The 22,451-nt window shown below is 31.3% G+C and overlaps 1 protein-coding gene across 1 annotated transcript; it reads left to right on the forward strand.

Moving 5' to 3' along the window:
• The first annotated feature begins 5,347 nt into the window (after positions 1 to 5,347).
• Positions 5,348 to 8,118, forward strand: LOC106428613 (C-type lectin receptor-like tyrosine-protein kinase At1g52310). The gene is made up of 5 exons (XM_013869360.3): positions 5,348 to 5,683; positions 5,765 to 5,822; positions 5,894 to 6,313; positions 6,396 to 6,960; positions 7,452 to 8,118. The coding sequence occupies exons 1-5, from the start codon at positions 5,597 to 5,599 to the stop codon at positions 7,975 to 7,977; spliced, it is 1,656 nt and encodes a 551-aa protein (XP_013724814.2). The 5' UTR covers positions 5,348 to 5,596; the 3' UTR covers positions 7,978 to 8,118.
• Positions 8,119 to 22,451: the final 14,333 nt, after the last annotated feature.

Here is a 22,451-nt window from a genome sequence, read left to right on the forward strand (position 1 = left end):
TCGTTAAAAACCTAGTCATGGAAAACTCAATGGGAAAAACCGTAGTAAAAGTAAAAAGAGTACAACTACGTAAACTCCCCCTCGAATGAGTAGTCATAGACCCTTTAGAACAATGATAGATTTTCATCTCTCAAGTTGTAACATTCTCTTTGGGTGTCTATCTTTTGTATGTTCTTTATTGCCTCGTTAAAACCTTGTCATGGAAAAACCCAATGGGATAAAAAAAAAACATGATAAGGAAAAAGAGTACAACCACACTTACTATCATATTTCTTTCCCTGGAAACAATATCTTCAGGATATGCATTCCAATCAACTCTCTTCAGAGAATTAAGCTTAAGAGAATAAACTCTATTCATTTCTATTATGATATCTAGGTCCTTTAGACTTCTTGTCCATAATTCTCTTTTGACTTAGACAATAGTTTATTGGTCTATTTGGATTTCAAACCAAATTTCTTACATATAATCGTATAGAAATTCGTCTCGTACATACGAATTATTCATTTGTAACTATAGAAGTTACTATTATGATTTTCTTTCTTTTCATATGAAATTACATCTTTCAGTAATGAAAAAGATTAATAATTTTCTTAAATAACACTCTTACGTATGGTATTTCAGGACCAAACATATACGAGCGTCTTAAATAAAATACTTTAAGGATCTTTATGATAACATCTCAGTTTTAGATCTCCAGTTTAGAATACATAAAAACAATATAGTATTGTCAAGAGTTTTCTTCCAAAATATAATTTTTCTATAACTCTTCAGGAGTTTTGATTATATTCAAATCATGATTCTATTGATTTATAATCTCTTGATAAATACAAATGGATACATTTGTTAACCTTATAATATTTCATATATTCCATAAAATAGTTTGTTTCAATTCGATCGAATATGCAGAGTTCCCGGGAACATGATTTTGATATCATCAATCCTTCATGGATTATACTTTCAGGGATTAACATTTTTCAAGTGGATTGTTTCATTCAAGTTCTTCCTTTATTACCAGACTATAAGGAACTTGAAACTAGTTGCTTCTACCATATGAAATTATGTCTCTTTACAATCAATTTCATATTGATCCTTCTTTATGTGCAACGGTTCATTTACATCTCACTTGTTTTACACCTTTTAGTGTATGGACTACTGGTCCAAATACTTCTCTATTTCACAAGAAGTTTATATCTTTGTCTATTGCATCTTTCTGATTTGGCCAATCATTTCTTTGTGTACACTTTTCAATAGACTTTCTTTCATGATCCTCTTTCTCATTTATTATATCAACTGCTACTTTGCATGTATAATATCATCGACGTCAATTTTCTTATCGGTTCCATTTTGTTTCATACATGACATAACTTATTGAGATCTCTTCATTTGTCTCAGGTACCTGAATTTTCGTCAGTCATGTTTAATTTCTCTTCTGGAGATCATACAAAACTATATTGCCTCGTTTTGACCATTATCAATATATGCTCCTTTTCATTTACGAGGATTTATCTTGGGAACCAATCTGTCTACCACGCTGCAGGCGTGACTAGCAGTTTGATATTGTTCTTGTAGAACATTTATTCTTATTGGAGCATTTACAGCTGGTATATGTGACTTGATCACTATATTTATATGGGTCGTGTCTGGCAACTGCTTTAGTAAGTTTTGAAATGAATTATCTTTTGGACTTCTATTTCACATTGTGTTTAGCCCGAGGATCAATGATAATTCATTTCAACTTATTTTCTTTTCCAGCTGTTTATTTTCTCCCCCTTATGTTGGAAGTACTAACTCACTTTTAGAATTCATGTATAGCCTTACTTATATTTTTCGGGGATGGCTCTGGATTCTTAAGTGTCAATAGAGATTTATATCCAACATATATTTCCAACCTCATTTGAAAACACATCTTCATTTGAAGCTCTGTGGCGGAGCAACATCCAACATTCTTAGATGAAAATGATTGGTTTCTGATTCTATACCAATGATGGGGAGAACTAGTGAATATTTATTGGCTTGATGCGAACCAGTGTTGCTCAAAATGTTTAGCACTTATCTCAGTGAATGTGCTATAGTCGTTAAAGACTTTAAGAAGTGAATTCACCAATATTATAAAAATGCATAGTGGGTGATCAGTCCACTAACATCTTCGTTATTTATGCCAATATCTTATTTTGGCTGGTGAAAACCATATTACCCTTTTATCTTATGGGTAAGCAACATATGTCAAATCATTCGGAAGAATCTTCTGGTTCCTATGCATATGACCTTTAAGTATATATTCGCATTATTAATGAACCAAAATGGTCTAACTGATTCATGCCAAATGTAAACTTCTAGTTTACTATACATTTATCTTCATTATACTAATCTTTGTGTAGTACAATATATAAGAGGCTGTAGATATTTTCTCTAAAATACTTATACTGCTTTGAGAATTATTTCTGATTGAAATGTATATATCATTTCGTTTGCTTATTGTCTCAACATAAGTGTCTCAAAATCTCATGGATTTACTTTGAGAAAAATTCATCAATCTTAGTTTTAGTGTAAACATAATCTTCTGGATGTTTGACTTATCATAAAAAGTGAGATTCTTTAACTCTTCCCCTCGAGATGATAATACTACAGGTTTATCAATCTCGAATGTATCTCATTTTCTTAATCAACAACATATCCTACATGGGTTATGTATTTTTAACTTTTGATACTTATAAAAATACAATACCTTAAGAACTTTAAATTGCATTCTTAAGAACTTTAAATTGAATTTTTATGTGCAGTAATACTATGTACACTTCTGGAGCATCATATATATCCTCTTTTTAAGCATTCTATAAGTTTTTACTACCTTGTATTGTACACACAATAAATTTTCTTTCATCTTCAGATGAATTCATAATTTCTTTTCTTTATTACCATGTTTATTTTCTCAACTTTAAGTGAGAGTATGAGTTCTATAAAGAAACTCTTTGGACCTTGACCTCATTTATGCTCACGTCTAAAACCACTATTTATGAGTTTTTTAAATGTCATATTCTCTTCAGGAGAATGAATCATAATCAACTAGACGTGATTTATCAATAGATATTTTTCAATATATATGCATCATAAAAAAATTTCTTGAAGAAATTTTACTTTTAAACTTAACATCCAACATAGTTGACTTTATTTACAGACTTCAGGTCTTGTAATCTTTAAATGCAAAATACAAAATGAGCTTTAGGTAATCACTTCAGGTGATAATACCTTTTTTATATATATTATCTTTATGGATCGTTTAGAGTCAAGCTTTAAACTTAAAATCCTCAATATAAATGGTAATAAAATCAAAATATTTCAAATATATATAAATATGTATTAACAAAGGTGTCTTATTATATCAGAAAATAAATAAAACTTCCGTAGTAATTATTATATAGACTATATTATTACTCTCATGCTATTTAACAAAGTTTAACCTATCAATCAATTTAATGAACAAATTTATATCACTGCCAACTTCATGCAAATTGATTTATCTAATCAAGTTTGTTAAACTTGTATATAAAGCATAAAAATACTTATCTTATAAACAGAAGTATATCGGCGATGAAAGTTTCAGCTGTTCACGTTTCTGAATTGGCTGATAACTTGTACATATCTTTCCGAGAGAATACACAATCCTGAAAACTTTAAATTTTGCTCATATAAATATGGCCATTACATTAGTAAATATCAACATATAATCCAAATTCTTTTATGATATTAGACCAAAGACTAATCGACCACAAAACTAACCGATTACAAATAATTTCTTTTATGATGTAGACCATGAATCATAAAGTATGTTTCCTTAATACCATTAAACCATGAAGCATATTAAAGTATAATAAGCAAAATTTAATTCATCAAATAACTATTATTCTTACATATAGACAAGCGTTGATATATATATATATCATCGTCTAAAATGACTATATATATATATATATTTAGAATTTCGCAATTTTAAAATGAACCATTTATTATGAACTTCATAATTTAAAAACCGTTTACATTAATCATACAAGCAATTACAAGGAGAAGCGATGTAAAGAAAATTAAACCGATAATCATCTTAAATTCACTCGGAGTAAATTCTCCATCGAATAAACCATAAATAGAAACACAAATAAAAATGGCACATAAAAACAAAAGTGCGCGAATCATCTTTCTTGAAAAATCGGAGGAGAGCGATTTTGAAATTTTTGAGAGAAGATGAAATGTTTTGGATGATGAAATGAAGTGAAAATGAGTTGTATTTATAGATGAAAATTACTGTTCATGACCGTTGGAGAAAGGAGAAATTTTTGAAAAAAATTCTTTGTGACCGTTGGGGTTAAATCGAGTGCACCAAAAATTAGTCCGAAAATATCGTATTAAACGGTCAATCAAATCTATAAAATTTCATAAAAGTGAAAAATTATGACAATGAAATATTTATGTTATATGACAATAAATCATGCGACGGCTCAGCCGATCAATGCATAATATCAAATAAATTATACGGCGGCTCGGCCGACCAATTAATAATAAACAGAATATAAGGCGGCTCGGCCGACCAATAAATAATAAACAGGATATAAGGTGGCTCGGCCGACCAATAAATAATAAACAGGATATAAGGCGGCTCGGCCGACCAATAAATAATAAACAGGATATAATGCGGCTCGGCCGACCAATAAATAAATTAAATTACTAGTAAATAATATAGGCGGTATTCCGGCCATTATAACATGATATAAATAATAGTAGAGGCGGTATACCGACCATTATAACAGGGTATAAATGATACAAATAAATTTTACCGAATCGCAGAGTGATCGTGCTGATAACGTGTTATGAAATAACTTATAATTTATAGTATCGAGAAATTTAAATAAGAGTAGAATTTAATACCCGTAGGAAGCAAATAACACTAGTATAAGGGAGAGAGTTTATTATAAGAAGGAAGAAGAAAATGTAATGATTCTTTGATTATAAACTCTTGTTCTTGTTTTTGGTGTACAAAAGAGTGAGATGAGTGATGGTATTTATAGTGAACAACAATACATAAAATAACAAAAATAGTGCTTAATTTGGTAAATGAATGGGTGATCATAGTGTTTGATGAGTAGATGATCATAGTGCTTGAGTTGGTAAAGAAGTGGAGGATCATTTCAAAGTTTATCTTATAACAATAATGTAGATTGTGGGTGAGAAGTTAAAAAAAATTGAGTAAATTAGGGGCCAAATGTATTTTCATAATAATTAAGGGTGGAAACATGAAAATTAGATTTCTTATGTCCGAACTACCCACTGACTTGTCCGAAGTCCGTCAACCGTCTGCTCCATTAAATTCGCCATTAAAGCTCTCTCTCTCTAGTCTCTAGTCTCTGCGATTACATGAAACCCCAATTTTCCAGACTCTTCATTCAACACAAAGTCTTCGTTTTCCTTTCTGATGCTATGACTTAGCTGTATTCTCTAATTCTCCGATGAATCTTCTCCTTCGCGTGTCCACGGGTTTATGATCTGTGAAATCGAGTCTGAACTTCGTTGATTCTCTCTAGGGTTTCCCGTGAAGCTGCTGCAGCTATGGAGCTGACTTGGGCTTTCTGTCGGAAACAAGCTCTGGTTTTGATTTCTTGTCTGTCTCTGTTCTATCTCGCCTCCTTTGATACTGTAAGTGAAAGCATTCTGTAATTTATGTTATTCAGTCGATTCTTAAATCTTTAAATACCAAATCTTGAATTTGCTTTATAGATAACTAGCGAATCGCCAGCTCAGAATGCAACTGCTTTCAAGAACAGATCTCACAAAGGTATAAAGTTTACAACTTTAATTAGTCTTGTCTGAAAATATCTGAGACGAGTTATTGTCTAATCTATACAGTTTCTTGCCCTACCAATTGGGTTGTTGGACCGAACCAAACGAAATGCTACGCCTACTTCAGAAACTCTACTTCATGGGAGATGTCAGAGACGTTCTGCATAGCCTCTGGTGGCCACTTAGCATCGATTTCATCGAACAAAGAACTCAGCTTTGTTCAAAAGCTATGCAATGAAAACGCTACCAGTTGTTGGATTGGAGGAAGAACCCTGAACTCTTCTAACTCGGGCTTTAACTGGACCTGGTCCGACCCCAAGTCTCCTCAATGGAACCAAACCATGTTTCCTAAAGTGCCACTTCGTACACGATGCGTGAACTCATCTTGTCGTGCCGACATCTGTATGGTGTTGACAAACGGTTCATTACAAGTCTTTGGTGAAAGATGTAACGCTTCTCATGCTTTCATTTGCGCTATTGATTCTGGTAGTGCACTCTCTTCTCTCACTATAACTAGTATTCAGACAGCAAAAAGTAACTAAGTATATGTTTCTGTCTTTTTTTTCAGACATCAAATGTCGCAACTGTCACGGTGAATATCAAATCATCCTCTTAGTCGTGAGCGGATTGATCCTCTTCACCACATTCGCCATCATACTGTGGTTCCTCATCTACAAACGCAGCAAGAAACGTCGAAAATCTCGAAAAGTATCAAGTCCAGCTTCAGCTTTAGTTCCTCCTCCGTCATGGAAGATATTCACAAGCGAGGAGCTCAGATCAATGACCAAGAACTTCAGCGAAGCAAACCGCCTCGCCGGGGACGCGAAAACCGGAGGAACCTACACCGGCGGTTTAGCAGACGGGACCAAAGTGGCGGTTAAGAGACTGAAGAGGTCGAGTTTTCAGAGGAAGAAAGAGTTCTACTCTGAGATTAAACGAGCTGCTAAGCTTCATCACACGAATGTGGTTGCTATTAAAGGTTGTTGCTATGATCATGGAGAGAGGTTCATTGTTTATGAGTTTATAGCCAATGGCCCGCTTGATAGGTGGCTGCATCATGTGCCTAGAGGTGGTAGGAGCTTGGACTGGAACATGAGGTTGAACATTGCCACAACTCTTGCTCAGGGAATCGCGTAAGTCAGTCTTATACAAACATATATTTTTACATAGAGCAACCTTATTGCATAGAACCTTAGAGGGGTTCTCAAACAAAAAGAATACTAATATTTTAATACAATTTAGCTATATATCTAATTTGGTTTTATAAAATTAAAATTACACCACTTACAATGAGACAATTGTCCCCATGGAGTTCTCACAAGGCTCTTAAAAATTCTACATTTAGATACTTTCCTCAATTTCTCTTCCTTTTTGATTGTTTTTTTTATATTCACAAGAACCACATGTTAGATACCTCCATTGGAGGTGCTCTTAATATTAATATATATACACATTAGTTTCTGATAACTGAAAATAAAATATATTTTTTATGTATAAAATATAGTTTAACATATATAACTAGTTATAAATTATAAAAATTAAAATGTTTAAAAATATAAATATAATTGTAAGTATAAGTATAAGTCTTGTGATAAAGCTTTTGGTTCGGGTTTGGTTTGAACAGGTTCCTTCACGACAAGGTGAAGCCACAAGTGGTGCACCGCGACATAAGAGCTAGCAACGTGCTGCTTGATGAGGAGTTTGGAGCTCATCTAATGGGTGTTGGTCTCTCGAAGTTTGTCCCATGGGAAGTAATGCAAGAGAGAACGGTCATGGCTGGTGGGACATATGGTTACCTCGCACCTGAGTACGTTTACAGAAACGAGCTCACCACGAAGAGTGACGTTTACAGCTTCGGTGTTCTGTTGCTTGAGATTGTGAGTGGTCGTAGACCGACACAAGCGGTTAACTCTTCTGTTGGTTGGCAGAGCATATTCGAATGGGCTACACCGTTGGTTCAGGCAAACCGGTGGTTAGAGCTTCTTGATCCGGTTATAACGTCTGGTTTGCCGGAAGCGAGTGTGGTTCAGAAAGTTGTGGACTTGGTTTATGCTTGTACTCAGAATGTGCCATCTATGAGGCCTAGGATGTCTCATGTGGTTCACCAGCTTCAGCTATTGGTTCCACCATCAGAGATAGTAAGCAGTTAATTTAGTTTAAGCCCTAGAGTATGTGAACAAAGGGGAGAACGATGTCGTGTTAAAAGAAGCTTTCTAAAAGTTGTAGGCTTACTGCTTAAACTAATAACTTGTGTACCACGTCGATATGCATAATTAGTTGAACTTATTCACCAAGGATAACAGTTTATTTTATCTATAAATAGGCTACGGAATATCCAAAGCATTTAAAAGAAAAAATTCTGGTAGTCCTTATCATCTCCAAACCATTTCTTTCTTTTTATTATTAAATGGTTACTATGCCTTCATAGCTTTTGCTATTCTGATTCGATCTCCTTAACTGTATCTCATTACCTTGGTTTCTTCTCTAATAGATAAAATACAAACAGAGGAAAACAGTTGAACTCACTAAGGAAAGGGAATGAAACACATGAGAGGATTTTTTGAAGCACATATCTTGCTCAACTGATAACTCTGCAGTGCGCCTGTAACCATGAACTCTTGTCTTGTTACTATCAGCGGCTCTGATCCAGGTTTAGTATTGTCCTTGCCAGTAAAAAAGACTAGCAGAAAGGAATCTCTATGATCTTGCTTCGAGCATAACCAAAAAGGCTTTCTCTACCATCTGCTTCAAGCATAACTAAAAAGGCTTTCGCCTAGGATCCCTAAATTATATAATTTTTTTAGGGTCCCAAATTTCAGAAAATAGTTAGTAGCATGATAGTTTAAATTTGTCATTTATTTATTCAACCCAAGTTCAATTCTTTAAATTGTTTTTAGAAAAAAATAGTAGTTTATTTTACTGTCAATTTGAAAAATTGACAAAGAAATATTTGTTTTGTATGTCAAATTCCTAAATAAAAAATAAAATAAAAAGTACGTTTACTTTGTATATATTTTCTATATATTCCAAGTATTTTACATACAGTCTTCATATCGATCTAGATTGATTTTAAAGCTTGGAAATCATTCTGATATTATTGGGATCGATGATTTGTGTTTTGAACTGATAGTTCTAAATGAGGCTTTGCCACGATATTATAAAGACCTCTTGAAGTTTTGAACTTCTTGAAAAAAATGGGAAGAGTACAGTTAACCAAACTCATGGATTTTTTATCAAATATTATTTGACGATTTCAGTTTCAGTCGCTATGGCTAAAAAAAAAAAATTTCCAAGTCAAAGTTAATAAATTTTTATATGTGATCAATTATGTCATAAAAAATGTTAAATGGCCTAGCAATCATATCTGTAGATGAAAGATAACTAATTAAAAATCTAAATTATAAAATTTGAATAAAAAGTTAATCGAAAAATAGGAAAAAATCTAAATTATGAAATTTATTCAGATTTCGAGTTTTTGAATTCATGAATTTCAATTCTATCCAAATATTATAAAAGTTCGGATCGCATTCGGTTTAAGTTTAATTGGATTAAGTTCAAATTTAGTTACATGTCAAAGATCTGGTTGAACCCAACATAGTTTCGGTTTCGGATATTAACGGATTATCGGTTCCAAGAATATTAATTTGTACTTGACTAAACACAATATATTTCCAATTTTTTTCAATAAATTTATGTATGTGACTTTTTCAAATCATGTGTTGTCTTTCAAAAGTATTTACTTGTCAATCAATCATACGTGACAATATCAAATATATCATGGCATACCAAAGCATTGCACAAACAAAAATCATACATAATAAAATATAAACAAATTAAAATTAAAAAAATTGTAACTCTATAAATGTAAAAATATTATTGAAACTTTAAAATAAAACAATATTATTTGAACTTCATAAGCAAAATCTATTTATAATTAAACTTCAAATGCACTTTTCAATACATAAAAATGACCAAATATCAAACTATATATCAAATTAATTATTTTAGGTAATTATTCATGCATCAAGATAAACTATTTTAAGTATTTAGAGTGTATTTTAGATACTCAGAGACCGAGATTGAGTTTTGTACGAAGTTTTGTTTCAAATTTTATTTTTAAATTTTTTTTTGTTCGAATTTGGTTTGGGTAAAACTAATAGCCCCTATAACAAAATTCATTCATTATTTAATTATGTAGGATTCAAATCATTGTTTTTTATAGATGAGTCAATTAGGATTTTTTGATTCAGTTTATTTGCTTAGTCCTATCGGAGATGTTGGTTATTGTCCTGCTTTTGTTTCATATATCAAGTTATGTATTTATATTTTTGCAAGTAAAGGTGGCAATTGATGTTTCTCTGTGTTTGGAGCTAATAAGCCTCCAGATGTGATTTTTTTTTTCCAATTCATCTCCACATAATCTTTTCACCGGTTTTGAGCATATGTTAATCAAATATTAATCTACAGCTCCCAAAACTTTAGAAAAAAAAAAAAAAAAACAAAATTTTATATTAATCATTCTAAATTGTTTATAGCTCGATCACATCTCATAACCGAACATGTGTATTAGATTATTTTTAGATATTATTTAATTTAAACTGAACTGGCGTATACTAAAATTAAGTTCACATGTGATTTGATATAGTTTGATCCGTCACGTAACATCAATTATCTATTTATTTATTTATTTTGTAATTAAGAGAAAACAAATTATACCGGAACCATGGTAACCACTTATTTCTTTAACATCGATCGCTGTCGACTTGTAAACCTTTGTGAACATCGTTTTATAATGATAGGAAGGATAAACTTTATAATGAAACAGAACATTCACGATTCTACTTTGATTAAATTAATAAATAACCATGAAAGTAAGACTATAGTTGTTGATTACATGATGATGTGTCATTTGGGGAGGGAAGACGAAGAAGGAACCCATTGATATTCATGATGATGATACCTACACTTGAACGATCTTGGATGAGTCGATGGTGAACACACACACTTCTTCTTTTCACCACGACCGTCACGGTGGCGACCGACGGTGACTACCACCTCTGTTGACACCGTCACTCCTGCTGCCGGCACGTTTTCGTGGAAGCTCTCCGGTGGAATAACAAGAGGGATAATCTTTTTGTAGCACATTTTGTTCACTCGAATTATGATTAAAGATTCTTATTGTGTGTGTGGTTTACCACAAGAAGAGAAGTCCGAGCATAAATACTGGTCACCTCTTTTGGATTTTAAAATAGAGTAATTGCATATTTATCCTTTAGTATTGTGTAGATGATACGTCTTGCCAAACCATAATTTTTAAACGTTACACGTGGCTAACGGATTTGATGGACGTCTTGAGATTGTACAAAAACCATGAGGTCAGAAATTTGTCCTAGTGCATATCTAATGTGTATAATTAATAAATTTGGAAGAAAGGATAATGTAATAGATTAAGTTTTTAATAAACTAATAATATTAAGAGAATTAGATTTATTATTTTAGTAATATTTTAAAATTTACATTTTAAAATTTCTTTAGACAAAAAGTATTACTTTTATAATTTTATATAGGGAGAATTGCCAAGTGTGACTCAAAACTTGGAGTCAAACCCAAAACAATACCCCAACTTGGGTCAAAGGCAAAAGTAACCTAAAAGGCTATTGAAATTACAACTATCCCCTTGTGACCAAACAAAAAAACGGAATTCTTTTTACGTTTCTACCCCTCGCAAGTCGTCTGTTTAGACGACTTGAAAATAAGTCGTCCAGACGACTTAACTTAAAGTCGTCTGGACAGTTAGTCTTAAACATAATTTAAAAATTTTGTAAAAAATATTTTGATAAGTGAAAAATGGGAATTATGTAATTAACATATGTCTTAGGAGGTATAAATTAAGATATAACAAATTTCAATTGTTTTCAGCATAGATGAGTGAAAGTAGTGAGTCATGATATTCTTAAGTTTATGTTTCATCAACATATGTTGTAGTATTGTATGTGTTCTTAGGGTTAGATTTTGGAAAGCATTAAAACCGTTTTTGAAAATTTTTAAAATTACTTATGCGTGTTCATTTCTGTGTATAGTAAACACTATTTAAGTATAATTTGATTTTATAACGTGGTTAGTTAGTTAATCTAGTCATTTTAGTTTAGGGGTTCATTTTAGGGTCTAGGACGACTTAATATTTTGTCGTCTGAAAACAGACGACTAAATATTAAGTCGTCTGTTGTACATTATCAGCCAGAATAAGTCGTCTAAACCGGACCAAACCTTAAAGTTTACCAATGTAATTTCGAACTTGTCTATCACTTGTAACATGAATGGGAAGACTGCCTGGAGCCATCATCATTTCTGCTGGTAATGAGTAGCTAATCTCCACACTCACTGTTCTCATGTCCAGGTTATAATCTTCTTGAGCCATTGCAACAAGTTCAGCATGTGTTGAATCTTCATTCAATAAAAACAATCTTCCTCCTTTGAGATCATCAACCACAAAATCCCAACGGAAATCTCTCAACAACCATTCTCCATACACTGCATGTAACTGAAAAATCATCTGCAAATATTCAAAATAAAACACATTAGTAAACATAGAGAAAAGGGAAATGAAGAAGTTCAATAAACATTGCCGCAGACGACTTAGCATTAAGTCGTCCAGAAGACTTAAAGGTAAGTCGTCTAAAGAGGTCACTTTTGCAATTGAAAATTAAAAGGGACGACTTAATTCTAAGTCGTCCGGCTTTGTTTGTTAAAAAAAAAACTTCAGACGACTTATATATAAGTCGTCTACGAGAAACGGGCTAGTTTTGCATTTGACCGAATCGTGTCAGATCTTTGACTATTTCTGGACGACTTATAATTCAGTCGTCTCTGGGAAAGTTAAAATTTCAATATTTTATGAAAACTTGACGACTTACGTGTAAGTCGTCCTAGGTTAGTTTTGTAATTGAAAAATAAAACTTGAAATTTAACTTTCTCCAGACGACTTAGATGAAAGTCGTCCAGCTAAACGACTTAATTTAAGGTCGTCCGGGATAAGCAAGGTTTGACCAGAAAATTGGGAAAAATTCTGGACGACTTTGCTTTCCCCGGACGACTTTAAATTAAGTCTTCTGGAGGGACGACTTTATATTAAGTCGTCTGGTTAAAGTTAAATTATGAAGTTTTATTTTTCAATTACAAAACTAACCTAGGACGACTTACACGTAAGTCGTCAAGTTTTCATAAAATATTGAAATTTTAACTTTCCCAGAGACGACTGAATGATAAGTCGTCCAGAAATAGTCAAAGATCTGACACGATTCGGTCAAATGCAAAACTAGCCCGTTTCTCGTAGACGACGTATATATAAGTCGTCTGAAGTGTTTTTTTTTAACAAACAAAGCTGGACGACTTAATTTAAGTCGTCCGTTTGACCAGAAGACTCATCAGTAAGTCTTCTACATACAGATGACTTACTAGTAAGTCTTCTACGCGAACAGATCTTGAAAAAAAATTCAAATTCGTACCTTAAACTAGGTGAGATGACTTCGTTTGCACACAGGGTCTTCTCCAACCACCCAGAACCTCAAACGAAAGCAACCGTAAGTCAAAACGAAAGAAATATGGCTCTGCAACCATAGCCCATATTTTGAATCAAAAGCTTGAGTTTTTTGGATGAATATAGAGAGAAAGTGAAAGAAATGTTGTTTTTAGTTCATAACAATTGAAACAGAGAGAGTGTAAAGAGATTTACGTGCATTAAAGGGCATTAAAAGCTTCAAACAGTTCGTACAAGGTTGTTGCCACTATTCATTGCAGTGGCAGTATTGTAAATACTTGAAGAAGATGAGGTTGAGACAGTAAAGAAGCCATTTTCGAAAAAAAAAAAAAAAAATGTTAATGGCATTTTCGTAGATAAAGTGCAGGTGTGGGGTTAAAATCTCAAAAAAAAAGGAGTCAAAAGAAAATGTTAGTTTTCTGTTTGACTCCAAGTTTTGAGTCACTTTTGCAAAAAGCCCTTTTATATATTGATCAAATTTTATAGATTTGGTGTTGTATTATTTTCTTCTGTGTTTTAGTGTAACCTATATTATATATATAGATATATATGTATTTTAATGTTAAAAGATAATGACATTTAAAAAAATAGACATTAAATTTAATACAGTGAAATATTTATTATATTTATATATTCAAAAATTCATAATACCACATATTTTTACATAATTTTTAAATTAATTAATTATTTTCTATTTTATCATATTTAAAATAACCTATTTAAAACTAAAATGTATTTATATTAAATATTAATTTACAGAATTCATAAAAATATATTGCAAGATTTGTTTGACAAAAGTTTTTTTTTAAATTCGACAATAGTTAAAATACTTATTGTTGAGTTATTTTATTAGATTTTGATTAATTGGTTACAATCTCAATCATGATCATTATTGATTCTTCGACTGAGAAAAATATTTTGATCATTCACAAGTTTTTTTGATAATCCAGTGTCCGACCACTTTGCGTGATCGACTAGCCCACCGGGCCTAATCCCAAGCCATTACAGGATTTTTAAGCGTCCACTAAAGGGTCCCTGGTTACGCGAAGTGGTCTGGAGGGCGAGAGGGAGCCCATGTAAAACCCCTCGTGGCCGGGATTATCATTCACAAGTTTTCATTCCGCAAGTTTGGTTCCACAAGTTTCTCGAATATAAAGAAAAGAGAAGATTTCTTTTGGCTGAGAAATAAGAGCCAATATGAAAGAGTGGACCATACTCTTCATATGAAACAAAAAGGTTTGGAGAATTATAGGGTAAAGATGAAATGAAGTGATTGAAGAGGATAAGCGGTGAGAATGGGCCGATTACGACATACTTCCTCTCTCTTTAAGCTTATCTTTGTCACTCATGTACTTTTAGATAGACTCGGTAATGGATGAGTTTTAGAGTGAAATCTACAAAATTTTAAGCACCAGTTTTTCTGTAGCCTATTTAAACACCACTGTTTATACTGTTCGTGGATTCCACTAACGCGTGGTAATCTGCGATTAATCTAACTTTTAATTTTTTTATTTTTAATTTTTTTATTAAACAGGAAAAAAAAAATTTAAACACCCCATTATGGGTTGTTAGATTAATAGTGCTCATACCTTTTTAGGTTACATATATCATAACAGATAATACCACTTTTTAATTTTAATATATTCTTATCAAGTAAAAAGAGTTTAGGTTTAGGTTTAGGTTTTAATCTTTCCTCTAATCTAGAATCAGTCTATGCTACATATTTGATAATAACAAGATCTAGCGACAGGCGCTGTACCATATTTGTGTCAATAGAATCTTATTGTCCGCGTGTACAAAATTTATTAGAATAAATATATAAGATTGGATTAGCCTTTTTGTAATGTTACTAGGTGTTGTAACTAATTTTTTTAATCTAACTTATATTTAAAAATAATTTTTATTAAATATTATATTTTTTACTAATATTTAATATAGATTTGATATATACTAAATCAATTTGTATTAAACTAATAAAAATGATATAAAATTTTATAATTATCAAAAATTTAGCCTAAACAATATTTAAAAAAATTTTAGATATATAAAAAAATAATGATCTTACGATTACATATTTAAATTTTTTAAAAGTTGTAGAAATTTTTTAAAGCTTTAATAATACAAATTGTATAATTATATAAAATAATAATATTTCAAAATTTGAAATGTTATATTTGAATATATTTATTTTTATAGATGATGCATGAGCTATTACCATATTTAAAAAAAAGTTTACCAAAAAGAAATATCAATATTGAATGTAATATATGAATTATTATCATATTCTAATAAATTTGTCAAAAATATAAATCAACATTAAATGAAATTATCCATGTCATATTTTTCTGGAAGCCATGTCATATTTATTTTGTTAAATTGATTATAAAAAAGATATGTGGCAAAATAATTTCACAAATATAATCTAGAAGATCGTAAATAATGTAAATAAAATTGTACAATTAAAAAATATATAATTAAATTATATTTCGAAATTTATAATGTCAGATTTGAATATATTTATTTTAATGATGATTTATGAGTTATTATCATATTCTAAAATAAATTTCAAAAATCTAAATTGACATTAAATGTAATATACGAGTTATTACAATATTTTAAAAAGTTTACCAAAAATATAAATGAACATTAAATACAATTGTCCATGTCATATTAAACTATAAGACATGTCATAAATTTCAATAGCCATGTCATATTTGTTTTGTAAAATTGATTGTATAAATGACATGTGACAAAATCACTTCGTAAATATAGTCTAGGGGATTTGTGTGTTTGTTTTTATAAAGCAGAAAATATAAAACGAGTACGAATGGAAAAAGAGCTGGAAAATACGCAAGACATTGGAATTGTATACAACTCTGTTCTTACATCAATTGGTGGAACTCCAGCTGAAAAAGAGATGAAAATACTCAAACAAGGTCGAAATGAAGAAAACATCAAAAATAAAACCCCTAAAAGGTTGAGCGAATTGATATAAAAAAGTTACAAACTGAAACTAAGTTCTCACGCAAGATCAAATTCCAAAAACTTTGGGAACGAAATATAGACTAGTGAATATAGAAACATTATATATATTTAAAAAAAAATCGGCAAAAAGACTAAAAAGGGACAAAAGCACATAAGACAGACTCCAGTAATAGCAACAACCATATTTCTTTTATATTTTGGTTTGACCAGGCCAACTCAATATAAATTATCTTCCTAATTCGGGATGCAACTTCAATCTTTGTGAATTTATCCTTTTTATTCATCCCTTGCGATGATGGACTAGATTATTGGACCAAATTTCAGAAGACCTTTAGTAAACTTTTTCCATATTTATACGGCACACATTCTGCATTGCCACAAGTAAAACCATCGCCTCTGGAACTAAACTGAAATTAGCGAACCCAAATTAGCTGAACCCCACATATAAGGATGACCATAACAGTTCCGAATAATCCATGCACCTCGAACTTGGTTCGAATTTAAATCATCTGCTGCATCATAATTACATTTTAGAAAACCTTGATGTGGACATTTCCATGACGATAAAGCATGAAAAGAAAAAAACTGTGCTTGTGTTGCTTACTGTAAGAAATTATAAACATAAATGAGCTAGGTAACCATATGTTTTGTCCGCAAATATGGGAAGAGAGTCAATTAATATCTTAATTAAACACAATTCAGTAGACGGAAACATTAAAAATACTTACCCAAGAGCATAAACTTATTTTTACAACTAATCTGAATATCCCTTATATATTAAAAGAAAAACATTACAACAATTGAGGTAGGCAGATAGTAGTGCTGGGTTCGCGGGTCAACCCACCCCGCCCCGCCCCGCCCCGCCGCGGATCGAATCATTTTTTTGATTTAAAAAAGCTCGACCCGCATAACCCGCAAACAAAAACTTTAATATCCGCATCCGCCCCGCCAAAACCCGTGGGTAACCCGCGGGTAATATTAATTATATTAAAAATAGTTATTTTAATTAAAAATAATTATTTTCTAATTATATAATAATTATTTTAATCAAACATAATTATTTTTTATTTATATAATAGTTATTTTAAAAAATACTATTAAAATAATATATTTATAATTGAAATTATATAAATATTTATTGTTTTTTACATATTTTACGAAAATGTTTTTTTTCAAAAAAAAAAATTTTTTTTTTTAATTTGCGGGTTGACGGGTATCCGCGACTCAAATTCGGCTGACCCGCACCCGTCCCGCTGAAAATAATCTCGACCCGCACCCGCACCCACGATTTAAAAATTTTAAATAGTTTAACCTGCACCCGCCCCACGGCGGATCAAACAGGACGGGGCCCGCGGGCAAAGATTAAAATTTCCAGCTCTAGCAGATAGCCATGTGTCATCACCACAATGAGTCTTAGAATCCTTAGAAAATTATGTTGGTTTTATTAAACTAACCAAAAATTCGTTATTAATGTTTTCCATTATTTCTTTAAATAAAAAATACGGAATTGCCTAATGTGACCAAAATATATATGAAAATTAATGATTTTGAATAAATAAGATTTTATAAAAAATAGTATATCCTCTATCATATTTGTTTACTTTAAATTAATAAAATAAATTAAACAACTACAATAACCATATAATAAAATTTTAGATTTTTCTGTATATGTTATATTTAGATTTTTTTTTAAACGACTATAAATTACTAAAACGGTTAAAAATCTCACTTTCAAATTTTTGCGATCCATGGTTTAAAGTTTTTTGTTATGATAAAATATAAATGATTACAAAATCATATAAGTAAGAAGTTTCATGTAATAAATATTAAGTGTAAAAGATATGATAAAATATAAATGATTACAAAATCATATAAGTAAGAAGTTTCATGTAATAAATATTAAGTGTAAAAGATATATATATATATATATATATATATTAAAATTAAACTATATACCGTATAAAATATATAAATATTTTAATTTTGAAATTTTCTTTGAACAAATATTTTGGTAAAAGTTATTGAATAAATATTGACAACTTAATAATTAAATTTTAAACTTAGTTTTGAATTTTTTAAAAAATTACCATAACTATTAATCACACAATGAAAAATTTGTTATCAGTTATGTTATAAAAATATACAAATGATAACAAAACGACCACTGAGGGAGTCGAACCCACGCCCTTCTGATCCGAAGTCAGACGTGCTAATCCACTGCAATATCCGGTCGGCTTACAATAAACTGTATAATAGATTACTTACTACGCATTAGGTTTTAGGTATATTATTGGTTACTTGTTGTATAAGAGTCTAAACTTCGGAGTTTTGAGGCTGTTTCAATCGATTCGCTTATGCTTTTTTATTGACCAAATCCATAATTGGGGTTTTCTTGGAAGCCGTAGTTCAATTGTTAAATTTCACCTTGAAAGCTAAGAACATTGGCCCTGTCTTCACGACTAAAAGTCTAGTCCAAGAAAGCTCGTTGACAGTGTATAAATAGAGATGTTAAAATGGTACAACCCACCCCATTTAGACCCACCCCATTTAGAACCTACCCCATTTAGAATCCATATCTGTTTAGACCCATTTAAAAATAGGCCTATTAGGGGTACCTATTTAAAACCCGCGAAATTTACATGTACACATTTAAACTCATTTAAACTATTGTTGATTTAATTAGATTTTTTAAAATTTTATGCTCTTTTAGCAGAAATTATATGAAACAAACAAAAAATTAACTAATTTTTATTATATAAACGTAAATCAAATTATCCTAGAAAAATCAATTTTTTCGGCCAACCGTAAAACAGAGTTTTCCCTCCAAAACTGTAAAACCGAGTTTTCCCGACAAAAACGCAAAATCGAGTTTTTCCGCCAAAACCGTAAAATTTAGTTTTCTCGCCAAAGTCACAAAATCGAGTTTTCCCATAAAACTAAAAATCAAGTTTTCCCGTCAAAACTGAAAATCAAGTTTTTCCTTCAAAAACATAAAACCGAGTCTTCCTGCCAAAATCACAAAATCGAGTTTTCTCGCCAAAATCGAAAATCGAGTTTTTTTTTTATCCAAAACCGTAAAATCGAGTTTTCCCGCCAAAACCGAAAACCGAGTTTTCCAGCCAAAACCGTAAAATCGAGTCTTCCCGCCAAAATCAAAAAATCGAGTTTTCTCGCCAAAATCGAAAATCAAGGTTTTCTGCCAAAACCGTAAAATCGAGTTTTTCCGCTAAAACCGAAAACCGAGTTTTCCCGGCAAAACCGTAAAATCAAGTCTTCCCGCCAAAATCACAAAATCGAGTTTTCTCGTCAAAATCGAAAATCGAGGTTTTCCGTCAAAACTGTAAAATCGAGTTTTCCCGCCAAAACCGAAAACCGAGTCTTCCCGCCAAAATCACAAAATCGAGTCTTCCCGCCAAAATCACAAAATCGAGTATTCCCGCCAAAACCGTAAAACCGAATTTTTCCGCTAAAAACGAAAAATCGAGTTTTCCCGCCAAAACCGAAAACCGAGTCTTTTGGCCAAAATCATAAAATAGAGTTTTCCCGCCAAAACCGTAAAATCGAGTTTTCCAGCCAGTACCGTAAACCGATTTTCCACGCCAAAAACGTGAAACGAGTTTTTCCGCCAAAACCACAAAATGAATTTTCCCGCTAAAACCGTAAACTGAATTTTCCCGCTAAAAACGTGAAAATGAGTTTTCCCACCAAAACCGTAAAATGAATTTTTCCGCCAAAACCAAAAATCGAGTTTTCCCGCCAAAACCATAAAATGTGTGTTTCCGTCTAAACCGTAAAATCGAGTTTTTCGTCAAAAACACACAATCACATTTTTCACAAAAAAATAAATAATTAATTATATTAAGTTAAATGAGTTAAAAGGGTCTCTATTAATTTTAGGTATAACCCATTTATTAAATGGGTCTAAATGGTTATTTGTTTTTTTTCAAAATCCATTTAGTCCCATGGGTTTCAAACCCATTTTAACATCCCTATGTACAATAAAGGGCTTAGGAGGCTTTGAGCATGTCAACAAGGTAATCTGAGAAAGGGATTACCACTTCAAATTTTACAACAATACTTCCTCTGTTTCACTTTATTTGTCGTTTTAATATTATACATACAGACTAAGAAAATGCTTAATTTTGTATATTTTCAAAATAAAATACATCATTACCCATACACTTAACCTAAAAAATAAACAGAAGAATCTTATTAATAAATGTTACATTAAATCGAAAATTTTCTCTAGAACGACATTTAAAACGGAGGAAGTAATTGGTTTGTGTTATGAAATAACTTATAATTTATAGTATCGAGAAATTTAAATAAGAGTAGAATTTAATACCCGTAAGAAGCAAATAACACTAGTATAAGGGAGAGAGTTTATTATAAGAAGGAAGAAGAAAATGTAATGATTCTTTGACTATAAACTCTTGTTATTTTTTTTTGGTGTACAAAAGAGTGAGATGAGTGATGGTATTTATAGTGAACAACAATACATAAAATAACAAAGATGGTGCTTAATTTGGTAAATGAGTGGGTGATCATAGTGCTTGATGAGTAGATGATCATAGTGCTTGAGTTGGTAAAGGAGTGGATGATCATAGTGCTTGAGTTTGGTAAAGAGGTGGATGATCATTTCAATGCTTATCTTATAACACTCCCCCTTGATCATCCATCTTGTATTACGTGGTGCCTCGTTAAAAACCTAGTCATGGAAAACCCAATAGGAAAAACCGTAGTAAAAGTAAAAAGAGTACAACTATGTAAGCTCCCCCTCGAATGAGTAGTCATAGAACCTTTAGAACAATGATAGATTTTCATCTCTCAAATTGTAACATTCTCTTTGGGTGTCTATCTTTTGTATGTTCTTTGTTGCCTCGTTAAAACCTTGTCATGGAAAAACCCAATGGGATAAAAAAAAAACCATGATAAGGAAAAAGAGTACAACCACACTTACTATCATATTTCTTTCCCCGGAAACAATATCTTCAGGATATGCATTCCAATCAACTATCTTCAGAGAATTAAGCTTAAGAGAATAAACTCTATTCATTTCTAATATGATATCTAGGGCCTTTAGACTTCTTGTCCATAATTCTCTTTTGACTTAGACAATAGTTTATTGGTCTATTTGGATTTCAAACCAAATTTCTTACATATAATCGTATAGAAATTCGTCTCGTACATACGAATTATTCATTTGTAACTATAGAAGTTACTATTATGATTTTCTTTCTTTTCATATGAAATTACATCTTTCAGTAATGAAAAAGATTAATAATTTTCTTAAATAACACTCTTACGTATGATATTTCAGGACAAAACATATACGAGCGTCTTAAATAAAATACTTTAAGGATCTTTATGATAACATCTCAGTTTTAGATCTCCAGTTTAGAATACATAAAAACAATATAGTATTGTCAAGAGTTTTCTTTCAAAATATAATTTTTCTATAACCCTTCAGGAGTTTTGATTATATTCAAATCATGATTCTATTGATTTATAATCTCTTGATAAATACAAATGGATACATTTGTTAACCTTATAATATTTCATATATCCCATAAAATAGTTTGTTTCAATTCGATCGAATATGCAGAGTTCCCGGGAACATGATTTTGATATCATCAATCCTTCATGGATTATACTTTCAGGGATTAACATTTTTCAAGTGGATTGTTTCATTCAAGTTCTTCCTTTATTACCAGACTATAAGGAACTTGAAACTAGTTGCATCTACCACATGAAATTATGTCTCTTCACAATTAATTTCATATTGATCATTCTTTGTGTGCAACGGTTCATTTACATCTCACTTGTTTTACACCTTTTAGTGTATGGACTACTGGTCCAAATACTTCTCTATTTCACAAGAAGTTTATATCTTTGTCTATTGCATCTTTCTGATTTGGCCAATCATTTCTTTGTGTACACTTTTCAATAGACTTTCTTTCATGATCCTCTTTCTCATTTATTATATCAACTGCTACTTTGCATGTATAATATCATCGACGTCAATTTTCTTATCGGTTCCATTTTGTTTCATACATGACATAACTTATTGAGATCTCTTCATTTGTCTCAGGTACCTGAATT

This window comes from Brassica napus, chromosome C3, assembly GCF_020379485.1.
Source record: "Brassica napus cultivar Da-Ae chromosome C3, Da-Ae, whole genome shotgun sequence".
NCBI lineage: Eukaryota > Viridiplantae > Streptophyta > Magnoliopsida > Brassicales > Brassicaceae > Brassica > Brassica napus.

What these genes read in the sequence shown, in the direction of transcription:
- LOC106428613 (XM_013869360.3), top strand. Translation starts at nt 5,597, where the DNA reads ATGGAGCTGACTTGGGCTTTCTGTCGGAAACAAGCTCTGGTTTTGATT. An exon ending in ATCTCGCCTCCTTTGATACT is followed by an intron (nt 5,684 to 5,764) that starts GTAAGTGAAAGC and finishes TTTGCTTTATAG; the next exon opens with ATAACTAGCGAATCGCCAGC. An exon ending in CAAGAACAGATCTCACAAAG is followed by an intron (nt 5,823 to 5,893) that starts GTATAAAGTTTA and finishes TAATCTATACAG; the next exon opens with TTTCTTGCCCTACCAATTGG.